General features: G+C 45.2%; 1 protein-coding gene and 1 long non-coding RNA gene across 2 annotated transcripts; both read right to left on the bottom strand.

The window, feature by feature from the left end:
• Positions 1–423: 423 nt before the first annotated feature.
• Positions 424–3,046, bottom strand: LOC116660898. The gene is made up of 2 exons (XR_004316540.1): positions 1,131–3,046; positions 424–574 (listed from the first exon to the last, which is right to left on the bottom strand). It is a non-coding gene; the product is annotated as an uncharacterized LOC116660898 (long non-coding RNA).
• A 2,377-nt stretch (positions 3,047–5,423) lies between these two features.
• PLA2G1B (phospholipase A2 group IB) lies at positions 5,424–11,712 on the bottom strand. Its single transcript, XM_006178111.3, has 4 exons — positions 11,587–11,712; positions 8,838–8,997; positions 8,188–8,315; positions 5,424–5,636 (listed from the first exon to the last, which is right to left on the bottom strand). The coding sequence occupies exons 1-4, from the start codon at positions 11,618–11,620 to the stop codon at positions 5,521–5,523; spliced, it is 438 nt and encodes a 145-aa protein (XP_006178173.1). The 5' UTR covers positions 11,621–11,712; the 3' UTR covers positions 5,424–5,520.
• Between the last annotated feature and the right edge of the window lie 5,780 nt (positions 11,713–17,492).

Here is a 17,492-nt window from a genome sequence, read left to right as displayed (position 1 = left end):
GGAAGCAAATTTCAGTTAACAGATAACCCAAGGTCTTGAACACACACAGAGTTCTTTTCATCTGCACAACTGTAGGTTCACTCATAGCGATTCATTCGTTCCGGAGAGGTGTAAGGTTGTTATAAATCTCACTCCAGCTTTTTTGCAGACAGGGATGCTAAGGTGCTCTGAACCAGATTTGCTCAGTCACCCAAAGTCAGTACCACCAATATGTGCATTCAAATCTGGGGTTTTTGAATCTCAAGGCATTCTCATCCACAAGTCTCCTGAATGGTTACTGACCCCCACTGTATTAAGGTGCTAAGGCTACAAAGATACAACCTCTTGCTCTCAAGTGGCTCACAGAGGCTGCGTTACCTCCCCCACCCTCATTCTTTACCAGAAAATGTCAGAGAGTCATGCATGGAATGACAAGAAAGAAAATTCAGTCCATTCTCCCTTTATTTTATTTCTGAGGAAACTAAGATCCAGACTTACCTAAGAGCCAGGACTAGAATCCAAGTAGATCTTCCTCCAAGTTCTTTTAGACAGCAATTCGTATTTGTCTGAAGATTCGAATTAGAAGGAAGTCAACCTGAAGCAGAAGGAGAAGCCAACAGTATACCTGCCTGGAAACAGTTAAAACATGGGCAGTGGGAGCAGGTGAGGCTGCCAGGGAGGGAAGGCAGGCTAATGCTGGCATGATTCTTGAGGACAGAGCTCGAGGGCCTTAGGAATGTTCACTTTATTCATATTTCCTCCTGAGATGGAATTCTTTGCAAAAAATTTGTCTCAAGAGGAACCTGGTATTTCCTGAAGCTGATACCTCTCACATCTCCTTACTTGACATCTTTTGCTTTCTACCAGCATGGCAGTTCCTAACTCACTTTAAGTACTCTCGGTTGGAATGACATCCAGTAGTGGGGGCTACTGGTTTGTCACTGCCCTAGTTACATGGTTCTGACTGCGTAAGCCCAGCTTTGGCCATGACTTTTCGGTCATATCCTTCCTAGTTGTTTCCGTAACTACCCTGCTATCACAGTTTTAGTACATAGAGTCATAAAGGCAAACACGAACAGAGAACGCGGAATCTCCTTCCCACTAACTCATATTCCTTCTTTTATGCTGGCATAAATGGAATATCCTCTCACCTGTCCCTTAAATGACAGCATCTGTTGAACACTCTCTGTCCCAAGCATTCTGCAAGGTATTTTACAATATGTCAGCTCACTTAATAAGAGTTAATCCCACACGAGATGCTTGGGCATGCATAAAGGTTGGTCTTCAGTGAATGTCAAACTTTTCCTAAGAGGATCAAAGGCAAGATGGATAGGAGATTCAACACTTGTAGGTAGGGTGACCAGCTGTCCCAGATTGCCCATTTCTGAGGGGGTTTCTTGACGCAGGACTTACAGTGTTAAAATCAAGGTAAGCTGGTCACCCTGCTCTTAGGAATAGCAAAAGTTGCCACCAGATATGATAATTAATTCCAGATATATTATTCTTGTTGAGATTTAAGACAATGCTCTGAGATTCAGACTGTTTCCTTAATTCTTAAGTCACAAAACAGATAAATTCTACTTTGCGGGGGGGACTTTTTTTTTTACTTTCTTTTTGCAGGGAGGTAATTAGGCTTATTCGTTTAATTTTTAGAGGAGGTACTGGGGATTGAACCCAGGACCTAGTGCATGCTAAGCATACACACTGCTACTTGAGCTATACCCTCCCCCTGATAAATTCTACTTCATGAAGAAAAAAAAATTAAATTCATCCAAGAAAGCAGTGTTGTTTTTTTCCCCCTCTATTCATTAGAAAAGGAATATAGCATGGCATTGAAACTGGATAGTTAGGTGAATGTGGGCAAGCCGCTTTATCTAAATCTTCAGTCTCTTTATAAATGAGGATAGTAGTAGCTACCTCATAGGGTGGTCATGAAGATTAAACAAGATAATGATGTATGTGTAGCTCATAGCACAGACCCTGACACATAGGAAGCAGATGTCTGTCATTATCACTAGGATATGGGAGGAGGGCACTATGGTAGGAGGGGAAGTCAACATTCCTGCCAAACCTTTGTCTCCTATAGAGTACTCTCTTGAGTAGACTCACTTCCCCAGTGCCACTTTCTTTTTACGTACCTGTTTGTCTTTTAAAAAAAAAAATCACAAAAGCCAAGTCTTGCTTGCTGTAATAAAGCCCTTCTAAAGAAAATAATATTCTTCCTTCTTCTTGGGCAGTATTCACCGAACATTTACTGTACAATAAGCACTGTAGAAAGCATTTTACAACGCATCGACTCACCTAACTCCCACAACCCTGTAATCTGCGCACTATTATTTCTTTTGAAAGATGAGGCTCCTGAAGCTTGGAGTCCTTATGTAACTTGCCCAAGGTCACCTAGGCCAGCAATCAAACCCAGTCTGTCCAGTTCTAAATTTGCTCTCTCTTTTGAATGTTTACGAAATCCGGTGGGGTAACTGAGCAACTGTACTTCGGGAAGAAGGGCAAGGCTCAAGAAACTTCCAGAAGTAACCCCAGCTAGGTCCCAAAAGATGAAGAAGCAATCAGCAAGCGGGAAAAGGAGATCACTCCAAACGGAGGCAACAAAACATGCAAAAGCATGTTAATCAGAACTGCAAATCCCTTCACTTTCTTTTTCTCTCTTGTAGGTGGGGGTAGGGATTCAAGTGAGGACTTCCGACGCCCCAGGAGCCCTTGGCTTGTCCAAAATTCATTCGCCCCTCTCCTTGGCCATTCCGGCCATTCCTCTTTCTCGCCTCATTCTGATTGCCTGCACCCCACTTTCCTGGCTCCCTCAGTTCCTCCCCAAGATACATGCACTGGAGGAGTTACCAAGAAACAGGCAGAAGAGCTGGGGTAGAAGGGACTGGGGTGGGGGTAGTGAGAGACCCAGAAAGGGACACGAATGGCCGTAAAGATGGCCCCAACGTCACGCGGACATAAGTTCACCCTCTTTCCACACTCGGCTCGCCCACTCCGTTCTTCCTGCTGGATTCCGGAGAAGGGCGCACAGGAACCCACCTTCGGAGGACACCAACTAACTGCGCCTGCGCTGGCTCTCCTCCAATCCTAGCGAGAGAAGGGCGGGGCCTGCACCTGGGAGGTGTAGAGGTAGGCTGGGGCGCTGGCTACCAATAGGAAAGAGGAACCCTGAGCCACGTGCCCAAAAGATACCCAATCACATTTCGCCCTCTTAAATCCTCCATTTCTGGAGTGTGGCCAGCGGACTGACAGGTTTGGGAGCGCAGGCCCACGTGATCCGGAAAGGTAAATATGGCCACGTGGTTTTTCCTCGACTGCAGCAAATCCGTGCGCCATGCCGTACCTTCGTTGAACAATTATTTAATGAGTGTATGTATGATGTGCTAAGCACTATGAAGATACTGAAGCTGCTAGGATATATGTAATCCCACCATCACATTACTCTCGGTCCAGTTTATTTACTTATTCATTTAAATCATCCCAGCCACTGTATTTATCAGTGTTTCCTGTATTCTGAGTCCTGTAATGAGCACCCTGCAGATGTTCATTAAAAGATTGTTAGAGGAATTTTTTTCTCTCTCCCTCAACCCTTGGGATAACGAAAAGAGGTAGGTTTTTATGTCAGAGGATATTTCTAGATCCAGCTTGAGTACTCTGGTGACTCTCTCTTGTTTATCATCTGAAAAAAATGGGAGTAAGCAACAGTCCCCTAAAATCTTAGCTTTCTTCCATCCGAACAGGGGCTTTAAGTTTCTTTCCATTGAAGAAAGAAGTTTATGATCTTTACAGTTCCTTAAAGGCTGAGGCTAGGTCTAACTTGATTTTGTATCCCTTGCAATCCTACCGTAGCACAGTATAAATGGCCAATCTAAGTCTGATGAATTTGAATTTGAAAATAGCCACGTTCTTGCCTGCCAAAAGATCCCCAGCACTAATGACCAACACTTCATTCAGCTTTCAGCAATTATTTATTGAGTACCCCGTGGGTCAAGAACAGTGCCAGGCAGATAGGGATACAAAAGTGATTAAGACTCCTTGCTCTGCCTTCAGCAAGTTCATGGTATGATGGCACTTTTCCTCTAAATTATCCAAATTTGCGTTCCAATCTCAGCTATGCCACCTATGAGTGGGTGACCTTTGACAAATCACTTGCCTCTTTGAGCCAGTTTCCTCATCTGTAAAATGGGAGGTAATAATACCTTCACTATAGAGCTGTTGTGAGGATGATGAGATATCTATGCAAAATGTTTGGCACAGTCTGGAGCGCAGAGCAAAGCATGGCATATACTAATTTGGAGAGCAAGAAAAAAAAAAGTCTCAGAGAAGACAAACTGAAGGCAGCTACTTACAATAAATCATTGTCTTCAGTCCAGTTCCAAATACATTGTATTCTCAGCATTTTGAATGGTGTTTAGCCCAGAGTGAGTATTCAATAAATATTCATTGAATGGATGAATAAAATGAAGGAGAAATTGGGCCAAAAGACAAATCCACACATACCCCTTTGCTTCCTAACATACACCCAGCATGAGTGTCAGCCTCCAGTGGTTTAAAACCATGTAGTGATGGCTTCTCATAGTCCTCATTGTCCTTTCTCATCTTTGCTTTTCCAATTCAGTTCCATTCTGTGCTCCTCCCCACTCTCTCTGGTGAATTTCAGTGTTAGCGTAGTCATAAACTCTTGCAGAGAAATTTGGCTGAGTGACTTAATAAGAGCTCAGGCATTGCCAGTCAGACAGATCTGGTCAAATCCTGACTCTGCCATCTGCGTGATTTCAGGCAAGTGACTTAACTTCTCTGAATTTTTAGTTCCTCATCCATAAAATGGGGACAGTAATAGTGATCTCATAACACTGGTTTGAACACTTAATGAGCTGCAGAAAGCCCTTAGCACAGTGATATGTGGTTAAGTGCCAAAGAAGTAGAAGTTGTTATTGTTAATTATTTTTGATGGTTACAGTGTACAAATCAGCTTGCAGAGTATGGTGAAAGCTTTGAAGGGTTTAGAAAAAAGTTACAGAAAAAATGATTTCACACAGTTGGAAATGGAGGCAGAGAAATAAGGGGGCAAAATCTGGTTCAAATTGAAGAGCACACCGCTTCAGACAGGGCAGGGTTCTGGTTAAGTGTGTTCTATTGGACTCACTGGGTTCACATCCCTTCTTTGGTACTTACCAGATGCATCGCAGTGGGCAAGTGACCTCTCCAATTGAGGCTCAGCTTAGAAAAATAGGATTTGCTAATAGTGTCTAAATCCTATAGGGCTGCCCAGAGAATTTAGAGACACAGAGTTCTGGCACAGAGTAAATCATCAGTGGTACTCACTTCCTGGAAATATCCCTCTAATTCAGCTCCCAGGGCTGGAAGGAATGATGCTCACAATGAACTAGGAAGAGATTTCATCACGTTCAGTAGGCAGAGAATAAAACAATCTCCAAATGTGAGGCCTTTCAACAAAGTGCTTTATTGGAAGACACAGTGTAAGGTTAAGGCCATGAAGCAGGTAGGGATGACACTTTCCAGGGGCAATACTCAGCTCTAACAGTACTTAGCATCCAGATCCTTGTGCTGCTCGTTGTATGGGGCCTTTGAGAAGCAGATGGCAGCATTGCGGTCACAGTTGCAGATGAAGGCCTCACAGGCATTGTTTTTGCCTGGAAAAGAGCAAGAGCAGAGAACTGAGCCAGGGTGGATCATGCTTTGTACAGTCTAGAGGCAGGAAGAATTAACTGAAATGATCTGGTGGCCATTCCACTGGTGCAAATTTAGGGTTGACAGATAAAGCAAATAAAAATAATGGCATTTCAGATAAACAATATTTGGGACACAGACTAAACAATCATTCCTTGCCTATCTGAAAATCAAATTTAACTGGACAGCCTGTTTTAATCTGATGATCCTAGGTGTGACAGCTGCTTTTTGAAAAGTCCTGTCTATTTCACACCTCTCAGTGAACTCACTGCTTTTAAAACTTGTATAGCCACAGAGCTCTGATAACATTGGCAAGCAGTTGCAAATCATATGGAAAACACTAAAACATATACTCGAGGCAGCAAAGTATTGTACATTTCAACTTAGCGAAGTTTCATAAGCCAATCTCTCTACTTAAAAGCACATATTTTTAAAATTACAGACCATCCTTACAATAGAATATTATACAGACATTTCAAACAATTAAGTATGTCTATATGTGGAAATGTTTCTAAGCTATTTTATTAAAGGAAAAAATAGGTTATATATACCTAAAAATTTGAAGGGTGATACATCTAACTGGTTATCTTGGCTATTAGGATTATAAGTGCTTTCTACTTTTCCATGGCATATATTTCTGTAGAATTTGAAATTACATTACTTTGGCCTTGTTTATTTTTAGAGCCAAAAGAAGCAACAAAGATAACATTTAAAATGCATTTCAGCTTTTAATTATGTATATCTGCTTACCTTCAATAGTCTCATTGAAGTTTTATCTCTCTCGGATCCCTTCTTTTAAAAATCACAAACGTTTTCCTTGCTTACTCCATTAAAGCATAAATTAGCACTTAACTAGATTACGAAGTATGCACAATGAGATAATTAGTTAGCAAGTTGTTGTTAATCATGTGAATAAACACCTTCTGATGCAGGCTCCTTGACCTGCTTTTGAGGGGAGAAGCCAGCTGCATTAAAAAGAAATTATTTGCAAAAATGTGTGGGTGGGTGTGTGTTTTTCCCCTCGGGAGAGGGTCTATAGCTTTTATCAGATTTGTAAAGGAGCCTAGAATTCATAGAGGGGAGCTCTTGCTGATCAAGTTGTAGTGAAAAAAAAAATCTGATTTCCCACACATTTGGCTTTCTAAAACGGAGCACAACTGAAATCCCTGTTACCAGGGGACCAGGTAAGCAAATTAAGCCATCTGATGCAGCGATTAAAGAAGTAACAATGAAGACTATGAGGCAGTATAGAAACATGGTCATAAGAGGGTGATGAGTGAGAGAAAGCAGAATGCAAGATTGTATCTAGACTGTGCATTCATCAAACATTTACTGAACATCTACTGGATGCCAGGTACTGCTCTGGATTCTGGGGATACAGCAGTGAATTAAAAAATGACCCCCGTTTCTGTAGATCCTACTTTCTATTGGAGAGATAACAAGTGAAGAAATAACATAAATATATCAGCTGTTGAGAAATTCTGTGGAGAAAATAAAGCCAAGAAAAAAGAATGCTGGAAAGATGGAGGGAGTATGTATGTGATTTAAATGAACGTGTTGAGGGAAGACATCTCTGAAAAAGAGACATCTGAAGAAAGACCTGGAAGAGGGAGTGACTCAAGCAGACATCTGGTGGGAAGGGTTTCAGGCAGAAGGAGCAAAGGGCTGGAAATGGGCATGTGCCTAGCCACGATTAAAATGATATAAGACTTATTCCAAAAATCAGGGCAGAAAGGAGCAGAGAGGCATGAAACAGTTTATTTGTTAGGGTGATGGGGTGCCAGGTAGTTTTTTTTCTTAGCACTTTGGGAGTTGGATTATGGTCATTCCACTGTTGTTTGTACAGTTTTTAAAAAGTGGGACCTGTCTGTGAGTGCAAAAGGAAGGGCAATGAAAATCCTGAATGCTGGTCTCACACGACCGTACCCTGCACCTCTCTAAATTGTCTGCTCTTCAGAACCACCTCCATGGAGGGACACATTTCACTCTGAGTGCTGCATAAGCTAGTGGTTAAGACTGGAGCCTTTAAAATCAAAAGCGACTGAGTTCAAAATGCCGGCCCCTACTCATAAGTTGTGTGATCTGGGGGCAAGTGACTTTTCTTTTTTGCAAGTGACTATTTTTGAGCCTCAGCTTCCTAACCTGTAAAATGGGTTTAATAAAACCCATCTCATATACCCACCTAGCCTAGTCCCTGGCATATAATGAGAGCCTAGTACATGCTAGTTCTAAGATCTTTCGATGAAATAACGAAGCAGTATGGCATGCAGAAGCAGAAGCTCTGGAGTCGTATAGACCTGTGTTCAAAAATCAGATACCACCATTTGTGAGCTGTGTGTCCTTGGAGAATTGGAAAGGGGACAATAATAGTACCTATCCCATAGGGTTGTTGTGAGGATTAAAGGAGGCACTGTGGGGCACCAAGGGAAAGATTGAACAATGATGGCCATCATTACTGTTATTTCCCCCCATGCCTGCTGAGGGCCTTTGAGCCAGCAAGGTGGGTAAACCTACTGTTGCAGGTGATCTCAGTGTTAGAACATGAGAATGAGTAGCTGTTGGTGTACGGGTTGTCCACGATTACTGCACAGCTGTCCAGTTTCTTGGCTTCTGTGTAGCAGTTGTCATGTGTCTGGCAGCACCTGGAGAAGAAGATGGACAGAGCTGAGGCAGGAGGAGGAGTAGGGCAGCTGGTCAGCCTGTATCCGCTCCTTCAGGAACAGGTGGGGATGTTTTAGCTGACATGCTCTGAGACGTGCTGGTCCTGTGGCTTGAAAAAAATTAAGTCATTTTCTCATGTTTACTGAAGGTGATTTACAAAATGGTTGCAGGAATACAGTACAAGCTTGTATTCTGAAGATGCTGTGATCGGTTTGACCACTGGTAGGAGATTGAATCCTAGCAGCGATGTTTTGTGTTGTAAAGTTCTGCCACTAGAGGGCAGCAGCATCCACTACTTTACATCTCTGACCTGCTTTCTGTCGCTAATAGGGAGCACTGGATTCGGGTTCTTCTTGGAATATATTTGTTTATATGACAGGGTGTGATAGTGTGTTATCCTTAGCAAATAGGCAAATCTTCTTTCTGTGCCTCGCGAGATCCTTGGCTGGTGCCTTCCCCCCATCCCAGGGACATTTTGCTCCCCTGGCAGATCCATCACTCACCTGTCCAGTTCATCCACTGGGGTGCCTGATCCACCCAGGCCACAGTAGCAGCCGTAGTTGTTGAAATCCAACAAGGGGCTACTGTCGGGTATTTTGCACTTGATCATGTCGCGGAACTGCCACAATGCCCGCGGGCTGACACCGCTCCCGGCAGCGCCCACTGCAAGAGGACACAGCCAGAGTTCCAATCCGTCCTAGTTGGCTACAGCGCCCCAGGTGCCCCACTGCCTGCCTGCTCTCTCAGGCCCACGCTGGTCCCCTGACCCCAGCCAGCTGCCTCCCCTGAAGAGAGCTGGACACAGGAATCTGGTAAAGTGAGTATGGATTTTTTAAAACCAAGACCTTAAAATACATATATACATTAAAAAAAGTATACATATAAAATATATATTTGAGATAAAATTCACATAACATAAAACTCATTATTAACCAAAGCGTACAACTCAGTGGTTTTTAGCATATTCATGGGATTGTGCAACCATCACTACTAATTCCAGAACATTTACATCACCCCCAAAAGAACACCCCATTAACAATTCCTCCCCTTGCCCCACTCTCCTCTGACAAACACTAATCTGCTTTGTGTTTCTATGTATTTGCCTATTCTGAACACTTCATATAGATGGAATTGTACAGTACGTGGCCTATTGTGACTGGCTTCTTTCAATTAGCTTCATGTTTCTGAGGTGCATCCTTGTTATAAAATGTATCAGTACCTTATCCTTTTTATGGCTGCATAATATTCCACTGTACAGAGAGACCACATTTTGTTTATCCCTTCATCACGTGATGGACATTTGCATTGTGTCTACTTTTTACCTATTTTAAATAGTGCTGTTATGAACATCTGTTTACTAGATTTTGTGTGAACACACGCTCGTTTAAGACTATCCCCATTATTTATCCAGCAACTATGTATTGAGCACCTACTATGTGCCAGTCACTGCCCTGAGAGCTGGAGCTACATCCATGAGCAAATAAAAAAATCTGTCACCTCAATGAGCTTACATCCTCGTAGGGGAGAAAACCAATAAGCAGTAAATGTAATAAATAAGGAAATCAGACATTAGAAGGGAGAAAAATTGAAGCAGGGTAAGGGAATCTCAATGAGGGTTTGGCTGGCAAATGGTAGGGGTGAGGGGGCAGGAGTGTAAGGAATAGTGAGGAGGCCTGTGTGACCTCTGTCCTCAACAGGACAACCTCTTTTCTGCCTCAAAGCCCACGTGCCTTACCTTCCCTCTGCCCCACACGTTGGTCAGCTTACTTTTCAAAAGGCTGGAACATCTTGGTTTCAAAGCTGCTTCTTTAAAGAGGCTCTTCCTGACCTGCCCCCCACCCCGCCAAGCTAAGTGGCTCCTCTGTTACCACTTTCCTTAGGTTTTTTGCTTCATCATATCCCTAACAACCTGTGTCCGTCTAGGTATTTAATGTGTCCCTCTCACAGGACCATAAAGTCCTCAAGGACAGGCCTCATGGATTTTGTAACCTAGGGCTTGACCTTCAGTCTGACACAAAGAGAGCCCTCAATAAATATATGATGAATTAAATAAATAAAATCATCAATACATGAATTAAAGAAAGTGCCTGGCGGGGGAGGGTATAGCTCAAGTGGTAAAGCACATGCCTAGCATGCACGAGGTCCTGGGTTCAATCCCCAGTACCTCCACTGAAAAAGAATTTCTCTATGAAATAAGTTTTAAAAGTCTGCCTCTAGTTAAGTGCCCAAATCAAGCACAAGGCTTGGCACAGCAGACTCGGGGAAGCAAGCCCCTTTTACCCCATGTGCAGAGCCCTACCCTGTGAGATTTGGTGCCCTAAAGAGAGGACGGCATTAAGTGATTTTAGGATCCTGTCCAATCAGCCGTGAGTGTCGTCTCTTCGCCCCATGCCTGGCCCTTCCTTTCCTTGATCTGCTGTGGACACTGGAGCTGCTCCACGTGCTTAAGCTTCAGGGTGAAGGAAGGGTGGCAGCTGGTTGCTCTCCCCAACGCAGCCTCCCCGGTGGCAGCCGACAGAGGCTGTGTCCAGGAGCCTGCTCAGACAGGAGTGGCCTGGCTACCTTGGCCCCCCTCCAGGACCCCCCCCTGTTTCCCTCCGTGTTCTTTCTCTCTGATCCAGCCAGCTGTGCTCTTTGCAGAGGCCAGACCTGCACAAGTCCCTGCTCATGCGTGTGTGCATGTGTGTGCTCCTCAGAAGGGGAGCAGGGCTCGTTCCTCTCTGAGTCCCCAGTCTCAACCCAGAACCTTGGAGGCTCTGATACCATCAATGTTGAATGAACAAATGAACCATGAATCAACGAGGTAGGATTTGAATTCTGGGGAATTCTGATTCCATTAATTCATTCAATAAATGGTGCAAACAATACTCTCCCTGCTCTCACGGAGCCCATGCTTTGGTGTGGGTGGAGGGTAAAAGGGGAAATGAATCAATAAGATGCAAATTGCTGGCAAAGGCAGGGACAGAGAAGACCTTGTACCCAGGCCAGATGGTAGAGAAAAAGGAGGGGGGCTGTCTTAGCTTGGGTGGACGGGGTAAGCCTTTCTGAGAGGGGGGTCACCTGAGTTCGAACTTGAGGTTGAAAAGGTCAGCTTTGGGGGGATTTGAAGAAACCCCAATATGGGAGCTCTTAAGCCCCATGGTGAGCCCTGAAAAAGACCCCAAATCTGGCCAGCCCAGGGGCCTGTGGCCCCCATTGCAGAGGAGAGAGGTCTCAGCCCAGGAAGGGGTGGAGCTGGGGGCACTCGCCTACCCGTGAGCAGAGCAGCCAACACGAGGAGTCTCATCTTGCTGTCAGGCTGGCGAGTGAGGAAAAAGACTGATGTCACCGAAGGCTTCCCTGCTTATAGCTGCCCCACCGCCCAAGATAAGGCTGCAGTGTTTGCTTTGCTCCCTGCTGACTCTGGGTTGGCCTTGAGCCTGCCTGTCATGTAAACAATCCTGAACAACAAGCAAGCCCTGCCAGCCGGGGGGCCCTTGGAAGCAGTGTATGTATTTGACATCAGTGCTTTTGAATGAAAGGGATTATTTCTGGAGTCACATGTCTTGGAATCTTGACCCTCACACCCATCCCTCTGCACTCAGCACAGCTTCATCATTGCCTCTGTGTGTGTGTGTGTCGGGGGGGTGTATGGGGGGGTGGCAAACTGTCAACCCTGTTGAACAGCTGGCAGCAGGGGGTCGGGAAGGAACTGACTGCTGCCTCTATGTCTTTTCATGTGCCTGAGTCGTGGGTCTCATTGAATGGTCCTATCACTCATGCACTTTGCAGGTGAGAAAACAGGTTCAGAGAGGTGAAGCAACTTGCCTCAGGCCACACAGCTAACAAATGACAAAGCAGGGGCTCAAACTTAATGTAAGCATGTCTGATTCTAAGGCACACATTTTATTTTTTTTCCCACTCCATCAATACCACTTTCCCCTCCCTATTTCCCACTGTGGGTTGGTAAGAAAACCCTGGGCTTTGGAGTTCCAAAGGCTTGGATGTAACTTGTAGAATAAAAAAGGTTTTTGAAGGGGAGGGTATACCTCAAGTGGTAGAGTGCATGCTTAGCATGCATGAGGTCCTGGGTTCAATCCCCAGTACCTCCTTTAAAAATAAAGAAATAAGTAAATCTAATTACCCCCCCCCCAAATTTTATCGATCTCTATAGATTTACCTAGTTTAGATATTTCACATTATATATAATATTTTATAATTGGTTTGCGTGGTGCTTTCCCATTTGGTTCTGATCTCTGCAATAACCCTGTGAGTTAGGGAGGCTGTATTGTTTTTATTTACCTATTCAGTTATTTTTTTTCTTGAGCAGAGGGTCCCCGCATACCCTCCTGCTACCCCCCCAACCTCTCCTATCATTTCACCTATGACTAATATCTTCTGTTAGTATCGTGCACTTATTATGATTAGTGAACCAATATTGAGATCTTTTTCTTATCAAAAATAATATTAATAAACTCAGGCCCATAGTTTATTCAGACTTGCTTAGTTTTTATCAAACGTCCTTTTTCTGTTCCAGGATCCAATCATATTAACTTCTTGTGTGTGTGTGTGTCCATATTAACTTCTCATGTCTCTTTTGGCCCCTCCCAGCTGTGGCGATTTCTCTGCGTCCCTGTTGTTGGGGCCCTGTTTTGAGGGATACTGATCAAGTGTGTCATAGGATGCCCCTCCACTGCAATTTGTATGACGTTTTTCTCACGTGTAGACTGGGGATTGGTTATGGACTTGGGGGAGGAAGATCACAGAGGTAAAGTGTCATTTTCATCCCATGGCCATGGTAGGTTTCATCATCTCTTGTCTTGGGAGGCATATCGCACAGTGCTCTTTTCAGATAAGAACTTCCAGGTGAGGCTCAGCCTGAAGTAGAGCTGGAAATGGCTGTGCCAAGACTTGAACCCACACCTGCCTCTTCCCATTAAACCCTCCCCCCGCCTTGGGCGAGGCTGTGGTGTGTGTGAGTCAGAGCAGAATCGACTGGCCTAAGTCTGTGACCTCTGCTCACGCACTCCAGGATTTTAGCTCTCTGGACTTTTCCCTTGAGCATCTGCTGGGGCCAAGAAAGAAGAAATCAACTTGGAAGGGCTTCCCTGTTTCACCCCAAATCCAGGAGTCCCAGGAAAGCTCCTTCAGCTAAGGAGATAACACCGAAACAGCGTTTAGAAAGCAGATGGGGAAACCGAGGCCCAGAGAGGGGAAGTGATTTATTTGCTTTGGCCTGACTCTGCCCCTGTCTGACCTGGGGTTCAGGCCACCCGTGTCTCCATAATTGCCTGTAGATGTTCTGTATCTGTGCAATATGTTAGCCATTAGTCACATGTGGCTATTTAAATTCATTACAGTTAAATACTATTGAAAATCAGTTTCTCAGTCCCACTAGCCACATTTCAACTGTTCTATAGCTACATGCGGCTAAGGGCTGTTGTACTGGGCAGTGCAGATACAGAACATTTCCGTCATCACAGAAGGTTCTATAGGGCAGCAGTGCTCAGGGTGTCATGGCAGTGCTGGTCTCAGTGCTGGCCCAGAGGTGAGGGAGGCCTGCGGGAGCTATTGGACGGAGAATAGGGTTAGCTCAGGACCCCGCACCAACCCGATGAATGGTTCTGCCTTTGCATCCCTCAGAATGAGTGAAGGCTGCCCAAGGAAAGGGGAGACGTGGCCAGAAAAATGCTACGTCCCTCTTACCTCTGTTCTTTGGGGTGAGAAAACAGAAGAACAGACACTGCTCCTGTTGGGGGTGGTCTGAGGAAGGAGAGATAGCTGGTACTTCAGCATCTCCTAAGGCTAATGGTATTAACTACCATTTACTGGCTGCTAACTAGTCCAAATTTCACGTTAAGAACCTGGCACAGACTCTGAAGCAGGTCCAGTTACAAACTCCACTTTACAGAGGAGATGATTGAGGCTCAGAGAGGTTAAGGGACTGCCCCAAGGTCACACAGCAGGACCAAGATGTTAGTTGGATCTGCTGCTTATGATACCACAGTATCACCTCGTGACAGGGAACTGTAGCAGCAGGTGGGAGTGCCGAAAGCCCTTTGAAGCCAGGAGGAGGTTTAGTGCTGCCGGATTCCCTCCTTGCCCCGCCCTTCCCCAGCCAGCTGGAGGCCTTCCCCAAGGGCGGGCTGGACAAATTCCCACATGTAATTCATTCTAGGACTCAGGCAGAGCACCTGGTAGGAGGGGGGTCAGGCTGTTCCTGGAACCCTCTCCCCCTGGGAAGAGACATGCTCAATGTGACAATCCAAACCTCTGCAGGGGACACAGAGGTGGCAGAGGAATGGACCTGGTGAGTCCCTTGGCAGCCCACCAGGCCCCTACGCTTTGTACCGTGGCCAGGTGCTGCTGCCCCATGCGCAGGTGTGCACAGCACAGCTTCTCCCAGCCTGAGAAAAATACACTCTCCAGTGGAAAGAACAGCTAAGTATAGCTTCTCGGCTCCTTCAGGTGATGACATACCCACACTCCAGCAAGGTCACATCTGCCGGGCCCCTGGAGGACAAGGCTCCACCTTCCAGGAAATGCTTAAAAGCAGCTACCAGCTACCATTTGCTGAGTGCTTCTACATGCTCGGCCCTGTGCTAAGAGTGCTTCGTTTTATTTTAGCCTAACAACCATGTTCTGACATAGTTATGATTGTTGTCATCAGCTGGAAAGTAGTGGAGAGAGGATTTGAACCTGTGTACCTGCCTTAGTCCAGCACTGAGCCCAGTATGTGGCTGTTGGGAGACTGGGTTTAATTTGGCTAGTGTCACCCTAAGGTGCTGATTCCCATCCCTCCTCTTATCACTCTCCAGTTGCATCGAGCTCCGCTGAGAATATTTCTCAAACTGAGCACAACCACCAAGGAAGCTGACCTTCCTCAGAGCCCAGGTCTTCAGAAACCCAGGAACTCGCCCCAGCTCTCCGCTCCCTCTCTTTCCCCCACCCCCCCACCCCCACCGCCGTCCCCATCCAGTCCCAGCCTAAGTCTAGCTCTCCAGCCACACCCTTCTTTTAACCTCCAGTACCTTGGTCCACACCCCAGCATCTCTTGCCCGGATGGTTGCAGCAGCCTCCTCAGTGTCTCTCTGCTCACCTCCACGATGGCAGCCCTCAAGGCTGTTCCCCACTGTGGAGAATCATGACCTTTTCAAATGCAAACCTGATTACATTACATCATCACTCTCCCACCCCACTGCCTCAAACCCTCCACGTCTTCCCAGTGGCTCTTATATAAGCAACAAAACCAGCCTAGAGGCCCGGTCTAATCTGCCCCTCCCTCCCTTTCAACCTGGAGCTGGGTGGAATACCCTCTCCTCCAGCCACAACGAGCCCTCTCTCAGCTCCTTGATTAAAGGCCTCAAGCTTCCTCCCATTTCAAAGCCTTTGCACCTGCTGGTCTCTTCTCCTGGTACGCTCCTCCCCTCCAGCCTTACCTAGTTAATTCTTACCCTCTTTCATATCTTAGTTGAAATGACCCCCCCCCCCGCATTTCCAGGCACCTGAGGAAGCCTGGTATTAATAGCAGTTACTATTTTTTTTAAATTTATTTTATTCTTTCTTGGGTGGGGAGATCATTAGGTCCATTTATTTGTTAATAGCTTTTATTTTTAATGGAGGTACTGGGGATTGAACCCAGGACCTAGTGCATGCTAAGCACATGCTCTGCCACTTGAGCTATACCCTCCCTCCAATAGCAGCTCCTGTTTAGCAAGCACTTAGTTTGTGCCTTGCCTGGTGGCGTGTCCTCCGTACCTGCCTTCCCATGTAACTAACAACCACCTGAGTTACTGCCAGCATTTTCTTTTCAGATTTTCCTGTAACACAAAGCTGATACTCCCGTAACATTAAAATTAACCACTTAAAAGTGAGCAATTCAGTGGCATTTAGTACATTTACAATGTGTCACCACCAGCCTCTAATTTCAAAACATTTTCATCACCCCAGAGGAAACCCCTTAACCATTAAACATTTACTCCCCATCACCACCCCCAACTCCAGCCCCTGTCTCTATGGATTTACCTCTTCTGGATTTTTCATGTAAGCGGAATCTTACCATATGTGGCTTTTTACGTGTGGCTTCTTAATAATTCCTGTTAATAGATGAGAAAATTGAGGCTTAGAAAGGTTGAGGAACCTCTTCAACGTCCCTCATCTAGGAAGGGGAGGAGCTGGGTGTTGGAACCCACACATCTAACCATTTGGTGATACCCACCCCAACCTGAGCTGAATTTCCCGTCTTACCCTCTCAGGATTCTCTTTGAGTTAAAGGCAAACCAGAGCAAGAGGTCCAATGCTGAGCTTAAAAAAAAGGGAGGGGGTAGAATATACATAACAAAATTTACCATTTTTAAGTGTACAATTCAGCAGCATTAATTATATTCACAATGTTGTACAATTATCACCACTATCTATTTCTGAAATGTTTTCATTACCCCAAACAGAAATTCTGAAAACACGAAAAAGTTAACTCCCCATTTCCTCTTCCCAGCCCCTGGGAACCTCTAGTCTACATTGTTTCTGAGTTCACTTATTCTAGGTACCTCTAATGTGTGGAATCACACACTATTTGTCCTTTTACGTTTGGCTTCTTTCATTTAGCATCATGTCTTCAAGGTTCATCCACATTGTAGCAAGTCTCAGTACTTCATTCCTTTTTCTGGCTGAATAATAGTCCACTGTATGGGTACACTATACTTATCCATTCATCTGTTGATGAATACTTGGATTGTTTCCACCTTTTGGCTATCGTGAATAATGCTGCTATTAACATTGGTGTACAAGTGTCTGTTTGAGTCTCTACTTTCAATTTCTTTGGGTATATACCTAGGAGTGGAATTGTTGGACCACGTGATAATTCAATATTTAGCTTTCTGAAGAACTACCAAACTCTCTTCCACAGTAGCTGCACCATTTTACACTCCTACCAGCAATGCACAGGGGTTCCAGTTTCCCTACGTCCTCACCAGCACTTGTTGGCTTCCGGCTTTTTGATGATGGCCATTCTAATGGGTGTCAAGCGGTATCTCACCGTCAACTTGAAGCTTTGAGGCTGGTTATGGAGTTGGAGACAGAAGCTGGGCCAAGTGCAAACCGAGGACTGTTCCAGGAGGAAAACAGAGTACTGTCGGGGTACCTAGACCCGAACGCACAGAGATGCAAGACACGAACTCAGC

This window comes from Camelus ferus, chromosome 32, assembly GCF_009834535.1.
Source record: "Camelus ferus isolate YT-003-E chromosome 32, BCGSAC_Cfer_1.0, whole genome shotgun sequence".
Lineage (NCBI taxonomy): Eukaryota > Metazoa > Chordata > Mammalia > Artiodactyla > Camelidae > Camelus > Camelus ferus.
The sequence above is the reverse complement of the archived record's forward strand: the minus strand, read 5'-3'. Positions and strand labels throughout refer to the sequence as shown.

Bases quoted from the DNA above. Each gene is read 5' to 3' on its own strand.
- PLA2G1B (XM_006178111.3), bottom strand. From the start codon at position 11,620: ATGAGACTCCTCGTGTTGGCTGCTCTGCTCACGG. The intron at 8,998-11,586 runs GTAGGCGAGTGC...GTCCTCTTGCAG, and splicing joins GTTGGCTGCTCTGCTCACGG to TGGGCGCTGCCGGGAGCGGT. The intron at 5,637-8,187 runs GTAGGTTTACCC...GCTCTTTTCCAG, and splicing joins CACTGAGATCACCTGCAACA to GCAAAAACAATGCCTGTGAG.